The sequence below is a fragment of the Solanum pennellii genome, chromosome 1, assembly GCF_001406875.1.
Source record: "Solanum pennellii chromosome 1, SPENNV200".
NCBI classification, from domain to species: domain Eukaryota; kingdom Viridiplantae; phylum Streptophyta; class Magnoliopsida; order Solanales; family Solanaceae; genus Solanum; species Solanum pennellii.
Window position 1 is genome coordinate 91,590,343 of NC_028637.1, and position 17,976 is coordinate 91,608,318.

General features: G+C 34.6%; 2 protein-coding genes across 3 annotated transcripts; one reads left to right on the top strand and one right to left on the bottom strand.

Annotated features, from left to right (window-relative positions):
• Positions 1-400: 400 nt before the first annotated feature.
• On the bottom strand, positions 401-6,944 carry LOC107002722 (SURP and G-patch domain-containing protein 1-like protein). 2 transcript variants are annotated; one of them, XM_015200879.2, is made up of 9 exons: positions 6,732-6,944; positions 4,529-4,983; positions 3,703-3,829; positions 3,141-3,244; positions 2,689-2,829; positions 2,078-2,212; positions 1,751-1,930; positions 1,082-1,260; positions 401-617 (listed from the first exon to the last, which is right to left on the bottom strand). In XM_015200879.2, the coding sequence occupies exons 2-9, from the start codon at positions 4,941-4,943 to the stop codon at positions 591-593; spliced, it is 1,308 nt and encodes a 435-aa protein (XP_015056365.1). In that variant the 5' UTR covers positions 4,944-4,983; positions 6,732-6,944; the 3' UTR covers positions 401-590. The 2 variants fall into 2 exon arrangements, with proteins under 2 accessions (XP_015056365.1, XP_015056359.1); XM_015200873.2 differs by having other exon boundaries at positions 4,529-6,944.
• Positions 6,945-10,129: 3,185 nt separating this feature from the next.
• LOC107018172 (putative tRNA (cytidine(34)-2'-O)-methyltransferase) lies at positions 10,130-17,019 on the top strand. The gene is made up of 7 exons (XM_015218927.1): positions 10,130-10,433; positions 10,530-10,621; positions 14,022-14,090; positions 14,229-14,287; positions 15,111-15,171; positions 15,253-15,306; positions 16,624-17,019. The coding sequence occupies exons 1-7, from the start codon at positions 10,271-10,273 to the stop codon at positions 16,900-16,902; spliced, it is 777 nt and encodes a 258-aa protein (XP_015074413.1). The 5' UTR covers positions 10,130-10,270; the 3' UTR covers positions 16,903-17,019.
• Positions 17,020-17,976: the final 957 nt, after the last annotated feature.

Here is a 17,976-nt window from a genome sequence, read left to right on the forward strand (position 1 = left end):
AGATAAGAAATTGGAGCATGATTGACCATCAATGACTAGCGGATGATTAAATAAGTAATACCACAAAGTATATTCGCTTTGTTAAGAATTTGGTGCCACTATTCACAACTTCAAAAGTTCTCTAAAAAAAATCATTTAGACAGCTATCTTTCAAACAACTCGGGAGTATTCTTTTATATATAGTACAATAGCAATTTATGCAAATGCAAAATATTATTTCAACAAAATCAATGAATTCACACCTAAAAAGTAAGCAGGTTAACACTCATATTCAGCATCATCAACTTTCCAATAACAAAGCATATCATGACAATTACAACAGAATAACACAAGGGTGGTGTATTGATGTAGATATGTTTGTTCAAGTGAAATTTTGAATAATCAAGAGACCACAAGGCGAAAGATGTATCGGAGTTCACAATACATGTCATTTCAATATCTTAGATGCAACGAATTCAAACTTTTAGAAGTAGTATGTAGACCAGAATAACATCGACTTCTAAATACTGTCTTCCTGAAGAAAGCTATAACAAACACAAGTGACTCCAATACAGAGGTAGCCCGGGTAGACGACAAGCTTGCAGTTTGTCTCAGTAGTATGCTTTCCGCGGATTGTTCTGCAAAAACAGCTTATCAGTCTTGGTTCCAATTATAATAAAAATTTAATCTTTTCCCTCTCCATTCTATCTAAACCAAAAAAACAAATTCCTGAAATGAGAATGAACGGCAAGTCATCTTGACTGTGAGGCTAGAGTTTTTACACATACACTGAGTAAGCAGGATCCTCCCTCTTGTTAGGTGACAAGTTACTTTATGGTCATGTGTCCAAAGATAGAGTGGAGGAAAGGATTTTATCTTTTGATACATAAAAGTTTCTATCGTTTCACTTAGAAGGCGATGGCAAGATGGTTCCTTGAGTTCTGTTCTCATATATTACTGCTATGGTTTTTTTAATTTCCCTTGATGCAAACTGTATTCAATAAAATTATAGAGTACTTTGCTGCATAAATAACAAACCTAAATAAAAAGAAGAAGTTCCACACCATAAAAGGTTCAATTACAGAGGAGATAGAGCACATACCAGTGGATTTGGCCTGTACTTGTAGCCTAGCATCATCCGTTTCTTATATTGATCATAGATATCATCTTCTGGAGTGACCTCCCCGGGTTGGTGAGCACCAACACCTAAGTTATTTGATTTTACACTGCCAGCTGCTATTGGATCTGCAATACCACTTTTAGAACTCCCTAGTCCTTCACCTGCAGTTCCGCATTAAGATTAAGACTCCATAGGAATTTGTGGCATGTAGCTCCTAAACATGAACTATTTGCATTTCAAAGACTAATACTTTTTGACTACAAGAACAACATACCCAGTGAAATCCCACTAAGTGCGGTCTGGGCTAATACTTTCTGAATAAAAACTCCTTAAAATTACCTACAATAGAGTGTCACTTGGATACCTAGTTACCAAAACAACTTGCTACAAGTAGTGCATTTATACATTTGAATAAACAAGATGAGGTAAGGATGCGCCCCAGACCTGAGGAGTAGCCTCATCAATCGCAGAACAAACCCAACCCTAACCTCGTGCCCCTTCAACTCAACATAACTCTCTTAAAATTGAAAAGCTCTGCCCCTAAGAAAAGGCCTATTAAAAAGGGGAAATCTTCCTTTTCCTCTAAAAAATTTACCAGTCCAAGTTATTTGCACCCAAATAGGTTCCATGTTTTCGTAGAGGGAAATATACCTTCTCTCCAACCCATTTTCGATAGAAGTTTGTGGCCAATATTATCAGCTTGTATTTTCGACCTTTCTGCTGCCTCTATGGCTGCTTTCCGAGCAGCTACGTCGTTGCAGGTAGACAAAAACTTAGCAAGCTCTTCAGGTGGGATATAGTCCCCCATATGATGACCCTTCTTTCCTGGAACTGCAACACAAAATAAGATATAAGAAGAGTTGCACATATTTTAATAAACAATGCATGCACCTATTTTGAGCTGAGGTACCTAAGATGTTTAACTTAATAGGAAACCAGAACATAGATACAGCAGAATAAACAAAATTAGTGACCAACCTTGGAGAGAAGCAGGTGGAGGCATCTCATCTTTCGATGATCTCGGTGCCCTCAGTTTCTCTTCATCTGCAGCTTTCTTCATGTAATATTCCATCATCGCTATTGGATCTGACCCCGATGGACCGCTTAAATGACCTGCAAAGACAATACATGTATAAGCCCAAGCATAACTGAAAACCTTTTCAGTGGAATTTCATGAAGTCCATCATCCAATGAAGTTATGGCAATATGACAATCTGATGAAATGCAGAAGGTGCACAAATTATAGCCACAGATGAGATCAAATTTTCCAGGAGGTGGCACTAACCCGTTGATATCTCCCTTTATCATAATTTATTTTCGACTTCTTTGTACATCTATTTGTTTTTATTGATAATGCTATCCGTCTATTTGTTATTCATACTTATAGTTATTAGGTTTGGACTACACATACATAGTTATATTTTTTCTCCATTTGGGCCTCTCTTCCTTAAAACCTATACTTTATTTGCACTTTGCATTTAAAACCCAGTGGATATTAAGAGTTCTTTTGTGTTTTTCGCCTTTGATAACACTGAACAAAATGCCAAGTCAATATACACATATACAGACTCGCGTATAAATGACATTACCAGAATTTCCAGCCAGTTCTGAAGAACTTGTATTCTCTGTTGTTCCCCACAATGCTGATGCAGGAGTTTGGTAATTCAAATGCTGCTGATGTGACCTATGAGAACTGCTTGTTGAGCTGGGGGTAGCAGTACTAGTACCTCCTGCAGCAGCAAAAGCCAATCAAGTAAATAATATGGAAGAACCACCACAAAGAAACGTCATGTCAATCAAGCAAAGCCAGATGAACTAGACATTAGATGCAAAAAACATGAAGTTGGCAATTTAGTTGAATAACCTCAAGTTATTCAGCTAAATGCATGTGCGCGCACACGCACTCATATACAGAGTACATAAAATGCATATTAAACATGGCCAACTGAACGCAGAAAGCTAGAAACATCCTGCACTACTTAACCAGAAAGTTGATTAGGCTTCTGCCAACAATATATGCATGTGGAGAAATTTTACTTACTATGTGATGTTTGGGCTTCGCTGGTCTGTGATAGAGCCTTTTCCTCTTCACTAAGCTGATATTCATAGTATTTGTAATCAGGACAGCTTTCATCAAATAAGAACCTGCAAATATATCAAGAGTCATAAACAATATTCAAAAACGAGTTTTCCTCTTCCTTGGGGAGAGAGAAATCAGATGATTGACTGCTAACCATTCATAATAGGCTGTAGATAAAATTTCCAGGAAAGTAAGCTCATTAGATAAAACTCTAAAGAGACCAATGATTTTAGCAAAGAAAGAGCTTCCAAACACCAAGACAAAGTAGAGAATTAAACAAGCAAGGGCAAGGGAAGAACAAGAAGTGGTCACCAGTTCTCAAGGAAGTGAGGCAACAAAAAAAAGAAGAAGACAATAGATCCAACAGAACTCGAGGATATGATGTCACATGACCACAATCGCACATACGTGCGACTTGAGAAGACAGAACAACCCATGGCAATTTACATCGTAAAAAAATCGATGTTATAATAAATTATGTGACTATTCTACATGAAGAGACCAGAAAGATTCTGATTCATACTTAAATGGTGTGTCTCCTGGATTTTTTTGGCGAGTGATATTCTCAAACTGCCTTCCATGCTTAGCCACAAAACTTGCTAATTTGTCTGCAACTTTCTTCACTGCTGGATCACTTGGGGGATTTGGTGCTGCATGTCACTTAAAGCACTGATTAATACCAAGAGCATGAACAAGTGAATATAAATTACTCTTGTAGCCGCATTTTCCAAATCTTTCATTGAACATCTCTTTCCCCCAATGTCGGTAGGGACTTAAGATATAAGCTGCACGATCAGACAAGAGTAACTCAAGAATGTCTAGTTCTTATCCACAATGCCTAGAGAATATCCTCAAAGTACAAAACAAAATGGTAAAATCTTGACTAATGAAGGACTTCGAAAATTTACACCATAAGACTTCCATGACAGATTAGTAGTAAATGAGAACCCATGCCACCAGTTGCACAAGAAATTAGGTGAATTATGTGGTTCAAACCAAAAGGAAATTACCTCATACGTGACCATCAAGAGAAAGCAAATTCTCAAAATGGACAAGAACTAAGATCATTCCATGAATTCTAAAAATTCTTAGGCTAAAATGACAAGTCCTCGAAAAGTGAGGGTGGACCCAAAATCAAGCTAGAAAACAGAAAATTAAAGAAAGGGAAATACATAGCAACTAAGAATGGAAATACATAGCTACTAAGAATGCTGTTCAAAGAACCAACATGTGATATCAATTATCATGAATCATGAGCAAAACTATACTTTATTCAGGTATAGAGAGAGAGAAAGAGAGAGGGAGGAGTTATCATCAACGAAATTCCAATATTTGTAATAAGTATTTACCAACATCAATCTGTCTAAGAGGCTGGTGCAGAGCACGAGGTTCCTCCACCCTCTGCCGTTTAATTGGCCCATCTCCTGAAGAATTCCCAGCATCTTTTTCATCCTCATCATCCTCATCTTCGCCTAGCTTGACAGAAGGTGCAGGTATTTTGGATTTCTGTTTCAGGCTGAATGCAAGTTTCCCACCTGAAGCAACTGTGGCAGTTTTCCGCGAAGAGTTAACTTTAAATTCCAAGCTTGGCTTACTAATGACGGCCTTCGGAGTTGAAGCTCCCAATATACTGGAGGTTGTCTTAGACTCTTTTGAGGAGGAACCCTTCAATTTCTCCTTTTCCTTCTCCTGTTGAAGCTGTTTGAACCTCTCCATGAAAGAACCATCATTGACAAATAAGCTAGAATCTGTTGGCTTCTCCATTGGAAAAAAAACCAATTTTTTTCTTTTCTGCCAGCTGTAACTGCTCAACAAGCACTCTTACAATAGATTCAGATATTGAATGGGTTTTTTTTACTGTAAACAAATATTCAGATACTAAATGGTTTTGTTATCACTTCTTTCTTTAATGTTCTGTAAGTGAACATCACATTTACATTCCAAGTTGCATTCTCAAATCCATCGTTGAAATCAGAAAAGAAAATGTAGAATTTAATTTAAAAGAAAAGGAAAGCAGGTTTTTCACTCCCCTGAGATTTTTTAGCATCAGCAACAAGACCGTGCAGGAGAGGGATTAGGTATGTTTGATAGACTGGAAAAGTAAACCAGGACAGGAAAGGTAAATTTTCCTCCGACTCAGCTTATAGAAAGTCAAGGATCCCCACTCCTGGACTTCTTAACACGTTAGTGAAGTCGTAGGACTCGAAGATGTAGGCATATAGCTACCCACATTCTTCTTAATTTTAGATTATTATACTCATTCAGGCAAAAACATATGCTAGAATGTTTGTTTTTCCTTTGTGTACTTCACATATCCAAAAAAAACGAAAGGCTTATAAGTTATAACTTTCTAGATATTCATATGGATGCAGATAGGAACTTAGACAAAGTACAAGTCCAATACTTATAATCCCTCAACCATGCACGAAACCACTTTACCTTCAAAAGCTGTAATAGAGAGTTTTAAATATCTCTTATAACTCCACATGTCAGATCATATTAAAAAATCAGCTGTTGCTCATTTACAGTTGCCTTGTAATCAATCAGTTATTCAACACCATAGCAGCAAAAACAATCAGGTAATGATAGCGAGTAATGTTCCAGCTCCTTCTTGAAGTGCTCACTTGGATCTGTCTGAAAAAGTTTTTGGTTCTAAAAAGAAAAGAAGGCTAGTAGAAGTTGAAGACATGTCTCATTGTAGTTTTATAAGATTTGCTAGTGATTTGTTAGTGAATGACGATTTTTGGGTAAAAGGACTTCCTTCACAATTCTTCAACTACAATAAAAAAGAACCAAATTTTGCATAAAATGATATTTTCAATTTCTTAAATCAAACACAATCTTCAGAAAATGACTTCCACTTTTTATCCCAGGAAATATCCACCCAAAATCCTTCCTAGATGGTACCATCTCTTTTTACCTTACTCTTTATGCAACAGTTGCTAATTTTTCGAGAAACTGTAACAATGTATTAGTCATCAGCACGAAGGCTGTGCTGGCAGCCCATTTACAATTCCATATAGCAAAATTATGTCCTTGATCTTCTTTACGAGGACACTAGGAACTCTAGTAATGCTCCAGTTTTGTTCAAATAGGTTTCTTTACACCAAAATAAAATACAACTCTGCAACAGATTATCCAGTCAGTTCAAACCCAACCTAAACCCAACTATATGAAACAATTGAGCGTCTATACCAACTCATCCAGAAATAATCACACCACAAAAAAAGAAATACAAAAATCAACAGCAACAAGCAAACTTCAACAGATTGAAATACTAACAATTGACCAAGGAAAACGCATCATAACATCACATCAAAGCACAAACATCAAGAAATTTATAATTTCGATCAAATTAATTGAAACCCTAAAGTCATCAACCCACAATCCAACAAACTAAGACTTCGACACACCCAATAAAATAAAAATCAAACATCTAGAGAATCGTACAAGAAATCCACACAAGTCAGAAAATCTAACTGATAGAATTAAGAAAAGAAAAAAAAAACTAAGAAGCTCGAAGTGCTCAAACATCAGCCTCAATAAATCTACCTGCGGAATCGAGAATGAAAAGTGGATCCCGAAATCAGCAAGCGTAAACCGAATTGACTGAACAAAGCAATGAAATTGAAACCCTAAAGGAAGATCGAGAAGAGAAAAATAATTGGAGTATTTGGTAATGAATAATTTGGGGGAGAAAGCAACGTCCGTTAAATGAGCGGACGAGAAGGAGAGAACACGTGACTTTGGGCGCTATAGCTAATGAAAATTGGGGATTAATATGTTAAATAGGTTATTTTTGCTTCCCATAGGTTGCGTATGGTTGATTCGGTCGATTTTGATATTTATCAGTTTAATTTATAGATTATTAATTTGTAAGCAAGCTAAACTGTTAAAGAACTATTAAGGTATTGACTTATGGATTGATGGTTATCAATTTGATATTGTTTTGACCGTTGAGATTTTACACAAAAAGATAGAAACATGGCGGATCCACGTTGGGTCCAGGATGTTCACCCGAACACCCTCGGCAAAAAAATACATGATATATCAGGTAAATTTTATGTATTTCTATAGATGGATATATTTTGAACCCCTCAATAACAAATTAAAATAGATGGCTTAATGATAAGACCCCTGAATATTAAACTGCTTGCCCCGGATCAGTTCTGTTTTTCAAGCATTTTTTATTTTAAAAACGTGCCAAAGTGTGATTTTTAACTCAAAAAAAAATCAAAGGACCCATTTCAAAGACATATTTAAATGTTATATATTTTATCTTTCAAACCTCCTGAACGAAAATTTTGGGTCCGCCACTAGTGACAAACCAAATAAATCATGCATGTGAGTTGATAGATTGAATTTTATACAAAAGTAACACTAACATATTGTAGAATAACCGCAAGATTGAGATTGTCGAAAATAAACTAAAATCCTAAGTATTATTTTCTTTATCTTTTTATTGTTATGACTATAAATATTTTCTTTGACAAAAAAAGATAAAAGAATAGATTGATGTCTATAACTTTTGACTAAGTAAAAAAAATATAATTGAAAGAAGGAAAAATTATGCGCATAAGCAAATGTATATTAGTTAATTAGTTAATATAGCTAAAGTTTCTTCAATACAATTCACGACATACTTATAGCTGTAAGTACGCCACTCAACTTTTTTGTTTTGTATAATTAGCACGTTTGTATAGTTTAAAATTTGTATAATTTTTGTATACTGTAATTTTGCATGATATAATTTATATAAATGTGTACACTTCAGATGTTGTAATTGTATAAATTAGTTATTTCAAGTTTATACAAAAATAACTGAATTATAAAAACGTACTCGCAAATTATATAAACTCACCCGCGAGTTATACAAAATCGTGAATTATGCAAACATCGCTATAATCCGTAGATATGTAAACTATAGCTATGGAGCATAGTTTAGTTTGTTATAATGACTATTTGCGAAAGTTTCCCTTAAAGGAATCCAAGTATAAGTCTCGTAGTTAATTTTTAAACCGAAATTTCAATTTATGGCTACTAATAAAAATGCATTTAACTCTGTTTGAATTATTGTTACCTATTGTTTCATAATGTACTATATGATATTGTACTCTATTTTATTGTACTGTATGATAGATATAATGTTTTGGCTAGACTATAATGTTTGTTGTTGTTTAACAATATTTTTATTGTTTGATTTATTTGTATTGTATTGTAATTTATAAATTTATTAAAATATCAATAATTATCCTATGGTAAGAAGTTTGACTAGAACTAAATAATACAGGGTAAAGAGTAAAATAGTATTATGAAATATTAAGTAATGATAAAATTGAAAAAAGAAATAAGTAACAATAAGAATACACTAAATCGATTGTTTCATAAAAATGAAATTTCTCATTGTTACGTAACAATAAAATTTGACAATACAAACAATTTAAGTAACGATCAAAACAAACCTTAAAGGAATGATAACGATATAATACAATGTGTAACAATGATCCAAACAAAGTGTTAGTCTACTATAGATAAAATGAAAAAGAAAATCACACGAAATATTAAACCTTAGGATTATCTATATGTTCACTTTTTTCGACCTTTTAAATTTTGTTTATCCCTTCTACAATGACTATATATTTATTAAAAAATTAATATTTGAGGTTAATGATTCATTTGATTCTCCAAAAACATCAAATAGTAATAGTTTCGAGAAGCAAAAGGATAAATTGCTAAAATCAAATTACAGATGATTAATTGAAGGATAAATGGTAAGACAGTTCAAAGCAAAATACAGACTTGAAAGGAAAAACTTTTATCTTTTATTGATAAGTCTGTGTTGATTAATAATATTTTGTAGAGTATTCCGATATACCTCTTATATGCAATGACACCTCCTAAATATGTTATTCATGATTTACATAAATTGTTTGCTAAAAATTTCTATGGAACCCAAGCTTTGGTGGACTTTTCGAACTAAAAAATCAATGTGCACTATATACATGTGGAACAAATATTTTAAGAAACATAGACTTCAATTGGTAGAATGGAATGGAGGTTCTCAAACTTGGAAGTTTATGTTAGAAGCCAGAGATTGTATTTACCAACAAATTTGGTGGGAATCAAAGTGTGGTCATTTCAGTGTATGATTTGATAACTAAACACAATTGGGTGTTCTTTGCTATGCTCTTTACTATTATTTACTTGTTTCTCATTTTAACAGTTTTGATGTAGATGAGATAAATCAGTTGATGATTGTGCGACATTGGAACGAAGATCTCATGCTTCAATTACTACCAGAAGATGTTTATAAACATATCCAGAATGTAACTGGAGTAGTAAAGGATACTGAAGAACAAGACTCACTAGGATGGATGTGTACTAACTCTGAAAAGTTTATGATTGAAAGTGCTTGCGAGGTGTTAAGACAAGGAAATGATGAACAAGAAATCGCTAAGAAGATATGGGTGAATGGAGTTCTCTTCAAAATTTCTTTCTTTCTTAGGAGATTATTGAAAAAAAATACAGTGTTGTTGTTGTATTAGTTAAATTTTGATTATCTTTTTGTGACTTGTCCTATGGCTAAGAAATAATGAAATACTTTTGCAAGTATTGCTGATGTGTAGAGACCTTTTTTGCAGCTTAACGATACTATCATAAATGGTGGAGTAAAGACTGCTCGTCAAATAATCTGATTTTGTTGTTTTTTTTTCTAATAAAAAGTTCCTGAGACCCACTTTTAATTAAAAAAGAAATTAAAAAATAGTGTTTTTATTTTAATGATGAATAAATTTTAAATATTATTTTATAAATTCTGTGATATTAAATTTTTACACAAAGCGCCAATAATTTTTGCTTAGTTATCTATAAAAAATAATATATTATTCATATTTATTTATTTTTTAAAAAATCTAACCTTTTTTTTTTCTAAAAAAACATTTTCCATCTTACTGAAAACGCTCACAAAAGAAAATGAGAGAATTTTTGTGCTTTTTCTTTGCGAAATAAAAAAAGAGACATCTTACTTAATTGATAATGGTGTGAGAGATAACATACACGGGCATTTGGAGTCGCCGGAGAGTGTTGCCGGAATGGAGCGAGCTGGGTTGAAAACCCTCAACACCGTAGTTTCACCTCTCCATTTCCGGGCAAAAGCTTCAATTTTCCGTCCGCTTCTGTTACCCCAAGTGGTGCACAATCTCCATTTCCCTCTCTTATCTTCCTCTTCACGTTTATCTCCACTCCGCTCTCTATGTATGTTTATTCCTCTTTTTTCTGATTTGGGTTAATCTTAAATTTTGATAGTTTGAGCCCCAGCTTGTGTTCTTGAAGATTGATATTCGCTTGCAGGTGTAAGAAGTGATGCTAGCACTATGCTTAATGGAGCTGGAGGTGTACCAGCTCAGAATAAACTCCTGCAAGTGGTGTTAGTTTCTCCTCAGGTAGTGAACAAATATAAATACATTTTTATTGTCTTTCTCGTTTAGCTTTGGACGTGCAATGAGATAGTTTTAGGATTGCATTGTGAAGATAACTAGAAAAAGAACTGGAATGCGTCATAGACAAAGTAAAAAACTATTAGTAGCAGGTATAAGTGGAATTAAGATCTTACACTCTCTTTTTGTAACCTATAAAGAGTTAAGGTTCTTGACAAGCAACTCTTTAAGTAGTTGGTTACACCCCTCACAGTTATATCTGAACTTAAATGAATTGAAATTTGAAATCTGTGTCCATGAGTATGTTCCTGCCTACAAGGAAAGTTCAATATAATTTTTCCAATCAAATTGCTTACTTGTGCAATGTGGATTAGGCATTTCTTGATTTTTGGATGGGCTCTAATTCTGCAAATCGTTAGTGTATTATTTGTGCTAGAAGTAACAACAGTATTATCACAATCTAATACATACTTTCCGTGAGTGTCTCATTCTGTTTTAGTGTCTCACTTCAAACCACACACACCCAAACTGATGCCAAAGTTTTTTTTTTCTTTTTTTGAGTAACCAAGAGGCTAAAATATCAGGTGCTGCAACCTTAAGTATCATATTTTGTTCTTTTGAGCTGCTTAGTTGGTTTTGCAACTGTTAACATGTTATTGATGCAAGGGATTGTTTTATCTTATAATTATGGGTTGATACTGATCTAGAGGCTTGCCTTTTGGATTTAATCCAACAAAAGATTATTGCTTGTACGTATCTTAGGATGTCTGCTCAACTCTAAAGGGCTTTGGGATTGCAGTACGCGGTTACAATTGTTTGCTTTAAAGCTAGCACATATCTACTTTATTTCCTCCCTTTTGTGTAGGTTTGGGCTCTTTTTCGATCTGTCAAATTCCTTTGCTTTTCTTTGCCTGAGCTGAAATATGTCGCTACCTTTAACTTTCAAATGAAAAAAAAGTGTGGTAAGAGGCAAAACTTTAGAAGCATGCTAGGGCTCCGGTCCTCCTGGAACTGTAATTTGTGCCTCATAGAAAGAACTATGGTAGTGGTTCCATTTAGTTCTGTTTTTTCTTGCAAGATCAATCCTTGTACTTTAGGAAAGTATCATTATTTTCTCATTTACTTAATAATATTTATGTTCAGCAAGGGCGGTATGCTGGCTAGTTTGGTTTGAGGCTGGTTGCCCTCTCTTTGGTTTGGTTCAGTCTTGGGTTGGGGGGGGGTTTGGTTCATCCTTGCAAGTATTTTGTGTCTAAACTGGGTAGAAAGGGTGCTGTGACATCACTTGTTTTGATCATGTTACATGGTTGTATTTCCAATACAATATTTTGCAATCTTACCAATTAAAGGAAATTCTAGTTATCATTGCGAAAATGAGATGATGAAGATTAAATTTGGATTGTCCATTTCCTTTTTTCTGTTCTTCTTGTATTGGCCTAATCATAACTATTGATTGGTTCTGGTGTCTTGGCCTATTGACAACACATACATCATTAACTATAAACACATACTTTATTGTGAGTTGTAATCCATAGGCAGGTTGGAAATTGACTTATACCTCTCAATACTCAACTTTCAATCATTTGAATGAAAAGCTCACTTGCCAATTCATGGAGCAATGAATTCAAGAGCAACAAAGACTATCAATATTTCACTTTTTGACTCTGTGCTTTTATGATACTGTTTTTTTCCTTATCATTTTTGAATTTCAGTCTTCCAGTTTGATCATTGTCGGACAGCAATAAATCCTGGTAAAGATAGTTGATATTTCTAATATACTCTGCTAAAATCATTATGGTCTAGATTCTAGAATGTGTTTAATCATTGTGGTCTTAACTCTAGAATGCTGTTAATCATTGTGGTCTAGACTCTAGAATGCTGTTAATTTCATCTAGAGGGTAAGGTCTGGATACACCCACCCTCTCCAGACCGTACTTGTGGGTCCTTCCGTATGTTATTGTTGTTGTTTACTTTTCTAATGACATTCTGAACTGAATTTGGGAATTTTCTTTGCTGGAAAATCTCAACTTAAATCAAGGGAACAATTTCTTTTATATGTATAAATGACAAGAGATAAGTGGATTTCAGAAGTTCTGTTCTCTGTAGTTGATGCTTGATTGCAAAAAATAGATGTTATTACGATGCTTAGTTTCAAGTGGCATGACTTCATATTTAATGTCACCTACAGGATGTTCATATGTTCTTTTTACATGGGATTTTAGTTGTTCCTGTGGTGTATATGTAATTTGTAATCGGATTAAAAAAAGAAAAACATCTTGATGGTTACTATAGATAAATTATTGTGTGGCGTTCCTGATATGAATCATGGAGTAAAATAAATAATGCAAGCACATTTTATTTTGTAGAAAATTGAGTTGTCTATACTGTTCAGCCGTGCAGCTTTCGTCTAATATGTATTGTATCAGTAAAGATTTGAGTAAAAGTCCTCCATATATGGATACTTTTCAACCTGGATCAACAGTGAAATCCCAATTCATTGTGACTGTTTATAAAATCAAATAGAAAGCCCCAAGGGTGTCATATCCTAGGAGCCCAAACTATGTGATTTAATAGATCCTCTTGTGGGTCAAGGTCTTATTCTCTTTCCCTTTCTTGAAACTCTGATTCATATTTTTCATAGAGAAATCTCTAATCAAGGGTATCTCTTCTTGAGAACCAAATTGGCTATTTCCTTGCAGTATTCTGCACAATTTACTGGGCTAATTTATTTTTTATTTAGATCTTGGCAAATGTCAAAATTTTAGAACGGGCTGGGTTTGTACCATCTAAGTATACAGATTCATTTTTGATAGGATATCGCGTGACCTAGTTAACTTAGCTGGTTTGTCTTCCCCAAATTTTCCCTCTGTGTGGTATTTAAACTGGAGAAGGTGACGAAAACAGGTAGCATATGACTCCAGTGGCCAAGCATGTTGTCCTGACTTACCATCTTTTCAGTTTGTTTAATCCGTCTTGAGGAACTTTCGATTTCTTTCCTCTACCTTAACAAATTAAGGAAATTTCTCTTTCTCCCCAACCCCTCTGTCCCCGTCTTCCTTAGTTAATGAAGTTATTTTTCTAACTTAAAGAGTTTTCTTTTCTTTTAATTATAAGTTTTTGATAGCCGGTGCTTTGATACAGTTTGAGGTTTGACAGTTTCCATTAGCTTGGTTCAGCAGGAGATAATGTATTTTTGTCTGCAATTTGTTACGTAATGATGTTTCATAGGTAAATCATACAGCGTTAACATTCTACTCTATAGGATATTTACATTTCCTCTTTGATGGTGTGTTTATTACTTCATCTTCATAAGAAGGGAAACTATCACATAAACATTAGAACACATACTTTTGGATTGAAAAACGACTTAAATGGTTCTATTTCTTCTATTTCCCTGTATTGATAGATACCTGGAAACACTGGAAGCATAGCAAGAACTTGTGCAGCATCAGCTGTTGGACTGCACCTAGTTGAGGTATCAATACATATTAAAATATCTTAGTAACTTCTTGCATGGTGGTAGAATAGCTATTATTTTTTACTAGTAAAATCTACTTAGCTCCTATAACTGTGACATCAAGACTTGTATTCATAATTTTCTTTGCTTCTGCAGCCATTAGGATTTCCAATTGATAATACAAAGTTGAAGCGCGCTGGACTTGATTATTGGCCGTATCCTTTTAGCAGTTCACTGTTTTGAATTTTTATACTCTTTGGTCTAGGAGCGTGTTCCTCTGCAATGTACATATATCTGAAACTCTTCATCATATTTTCTTGTTTTTTTCGTACTAATTGTTATGAAACTGTAGAATATCAAAAAAATGAACCTTGGGCCTAAGTCAACCTCAAAAGCTTGCTCATGCCGAGAGGGTTGTCCAAGACGATATATAGAGTCCATGTTCATTGTTCCCCTCCCACAAACAATGTAGGACTCCAACAACCCCTGCACTCCCAGGACATCTGGATCGTGCGCAATATAAGACCCCCAACATCAGGAATAATGAATTGGGATGAGCTCGATTCTGATACCATGATAAATGAGTTTGGGCCTAACTCAACCCCAAGAGCTAGAGTTAGGCCCAAGGTCCATTTAACATGGTATCAGAGCAAGACCTATCTCAATTCTTGTTTTCCGATGTTGGGCTCCTATATTAAATTGTTCGCACTCCGGATTTCCATCCCTGGGCATGAGGGGTGTGTGAAGAGTCCCACATCAGTTGTTAGGGGATGAATGGTCTCTTTAATATGACTTTGACAATCCTCACCCCTTGAGCTAGTTTTTGGGTTTGAGTTAAATTCGAAGTGCATTTTAACAATATTTTTGGGGGATAACAATTCTCAGCACTCATTGTTTGTCTGTTTTGCTGAATTCATCATTTCTTGGCCAGTCAGTGTTTCAAATTTTGGAGTTCTCTATAATGCTCATATCTATGGACCTCTAAATTGTAAGTTGTCGATTTTCATAAAATTCTCAACTGTTAACTCTTCCCAACAGATATGTTGTTGTCAAAGTGCATCGGTCCTGGGATGAATTCAGGGAGTACTTCATGGGACAGGTCTCTTAAATACCCTATTCATATAGCTCCAAAACATTTAGATAACATAGACTTAAATTCCTTCTTCTTCCTTTTCTTCAGGCTGGGGAAAAGAGGCTGTTGGCATTTACAAAGAGAGGAATAGCTACACATTCCGTGAGTTTATATACTTTTTCTACTCATATAGTTCTCTCAGCTTTTAACCTAGGAAATTTTTTGGCCAAATGAGACCAATTTATTCTGTTTGAATTGAAAGAAAACATAGAAATCCTCTTTTTGCTTTTTTTTTTTGGTTGATAAAGAGATATGTTCTTTTTGCTGTCACTGTGAAATCTATAATGTTGGAACAAGGTAGACCTAAAATCATTCGAAGGAAGTTGTCTCGAAGGACCAACAGTTTCTTGAATCTGTGCAGACTTAGTGAAAGATAGGGCACAATGGAAGAAAAAGATTTATTCAGGATACATCTAGTAGCTGAGGATATATTTCAGTCATGTTAGCACCTTACGTCCTATGCTTTCAAGGAGTTGAGCTTTTCAGAAATTTACAGATCAGTAGAAAATATAAAGAACTTCTGGTGCCTTTTATTTTATATAATATAAGTCTAAGATGAGTTTAAATAGAGTAATATGGTAGGTGAGGATTCATATGTTACGCTTAATGCTGATGCTGCAGATTTTCCTCGAGTTTATCTGAGATAGGCTAAAGTACTTGGATGCAAGACTTATTTGAACTAAATTAGTTTTAGCCCAATTTTAAATTCTTTTTGGTGAGACCCTACAGATTTGATCAACTACCTCTTGCTGTTTCAATATTTCCAATCTCTTTCGTGTTCTAAGAATTTCAAATGATTTTGAGCATCTCAATTCAGTTGCTTTCAGCTTTACTTTTCCCTTTCTGTTTGCTTACTTCTGTTCTTCAATTGTGACTCCAACAAGTTTGGAACTGAGTTATAGTTGATTGATTGTTGAGCATTTTACCAGGAAATACTTTAGCTGTTCTTTCCATACAAGAAATTGTAGTCTTCTCTTTCATGTTCTTTCCTTTTCTTTGGTTTCTGAGGTTGGAGAAGTAGGAGGTGTAAGGCACCAAGAAAATTCTAATAGAACAAGGAATAGGTAGAAAACGAAACTAATTTGTTTAATGTTTCAAAGAGATCAACTGAAAGGACCAAAAAGTTATGTTTCCATTTTGCTTTCTTGAGAACTATAAGGAATCTGGCTAAAGTGGAGTTCTTCTTGGCTCCGAAAGTATTTTTATTTACAAGCCAAAGACTTTCCTCTAGTTTCTTCACAGTTCTTTTCAAGCATTGTTGCTTTTTATCATCAACGGTTCTCTTGTCTAATGGAACACACTATGTTAATCAAAGGGGACTCGTGCTGTCCACTATCTTTCATGATGAAAGCCGGATAAATATAAACAAACCTTTCCTTATATTGCGAATTTGGTTTAACTCTAGTATCATTGATGCAGGACTTCTCCTACAAAAAGGGCGATTGGCTTGTATTTGGGTCAGAAACTAAAGGGTTACCTCCTGAAGCCCTTCTTGATTGCAAGAGTGAATCTCTTGGAGGAGGAACCCTACGGATTCCCATGGTTGAAACATATGTTAGGTGCTTGAATTTATCGGTAAGTGTTGGTATTGCTGTATATGAAGCTTCTCGACAAATAAACTATGAACAACTTCAATGTCCACCTGACACTTGTATGGATACCGAAACATCATTTGTTACTGAAGATATTTTTGCTTAAACCTATTCATATTGCACTTCTACAAATCCTATGTGCCTTACACAATGAAGCAGCAAACAGGAAAAGATCAGCATATCTAGATCATAAGGTATTGATATCATAGTTATTGAGTTCTCACTCTTCTTGTGTTGCCATCTTCTGCACTTATATCTTTTTTAGATTCAATCTATCATTACTATTACTATATACATTGAGAAACGTCGTTTTAGTTGCTCAAAGGATGAATTAAAATCTCCAGTTTTTGCTAAAATAGTGTAGTATAAAATGTGAGAAATGAAAATGGCTAAACAGGATGAGTATATGAAAAGACCATTCTGGCATCTTCATGTGTATGCTTCTTGATACTTGCATGTGAGTGAGAGGGCAAAAAGCTTGCTGTTTCTATCAGACAACACAATTTCCATGTTCTCTTCAACAGTGAAAATGAAAGCACCACTCCAAAAAATCCCAAAAATGTGATGTTCTTTGGTCTAAAAAATCTCATTATTTGCATACAATGAAAATGGTTGTATTGTATTGTAATGGCATAATACATAAGTATGTTCTTTAACTTGGCTTCAAATCACATTTATGCCCTTCAACTTTGGGTGTGTACAAGTAGGCACTTAAATTTGTATAAAGTTGATAAAATAGACACACATGATCTACATGTCATTTTTTGTTCTACGTGGTGTCCTACGTGTATTGTGCCATGTAGGATTCATGTGTTTATTTATTTGAAAGTTGGATAGTTAAGGTGTCTGTTTGTGCACTATGAAAGTTAGAGGTCAAAGTTGAAATTTGAAGCCAATTTTAGGGTCCAATATATGTACTATGCCTATTGTAATATATAGTAAATATTATCACTAACATTTCAAATCCTTTTTCCTCCTCGCTTCCCCTTATTATTTCTTCTTAATAATAGTGTGTGATTTCGTAAATCAATGTATAGGCTCATGTCCCCATCTTATTAAGTGCGTCAGTCATCATAGGTAGATATGATCTATTTTCGATGTTTTTGACGGTTGACGGAAAAAAAGTTCTTACCAATAAGATGAAAGTTTAAGTAGTCAATCAATTGCGTGTTATTTGAAA

Bases quoted from the DNA above. Each gene is read 5' to 3' on its own strand.
- LOC107002722 (XM_015200879.2), bottom strand. From the start codon at position 4,943: ATGGAGAAGCCAACAGATTCTAGCTTATTTGTCAATGATGGTTCTTTC. The intron at 3,830-4,528 runs GTAAATACTTAT...AGTGACATGCAG, and splicing joins TCTTAGACAGATTGATGTTG to CACCAAATCCCCCAAGTGAT. The intron at 1,931-2,077 runs GTTGGTCACTAA...TTTGTGTTGCAG, and splicing joins TCCACCTGCTTCTCTCCAAG to TTCCAGGAAAGAAGGGTCAT.
- LOC107018172 (XM_015218927.1), top strand. From the start codon at position 10,271: ATGGAGCGAGCTGGGTTGAAAACCCTCAACACCGTAGTTTCACCTCTC. The intron at 10,622-14,021 runs GTAGTGAACAAA...CTGTATTGATAG, and splicing joins TGGTGTTAGTTTCTCCTCAG to ATACCTGGAAACACTGGAAG. The intron at 14,091-14,228 runs GTATCAATACAT...TTGCTTCTGCAG, and splicing joins TTGGACTGCACCTAGTTGAG to CCATTAGGATTTCCAATTGA.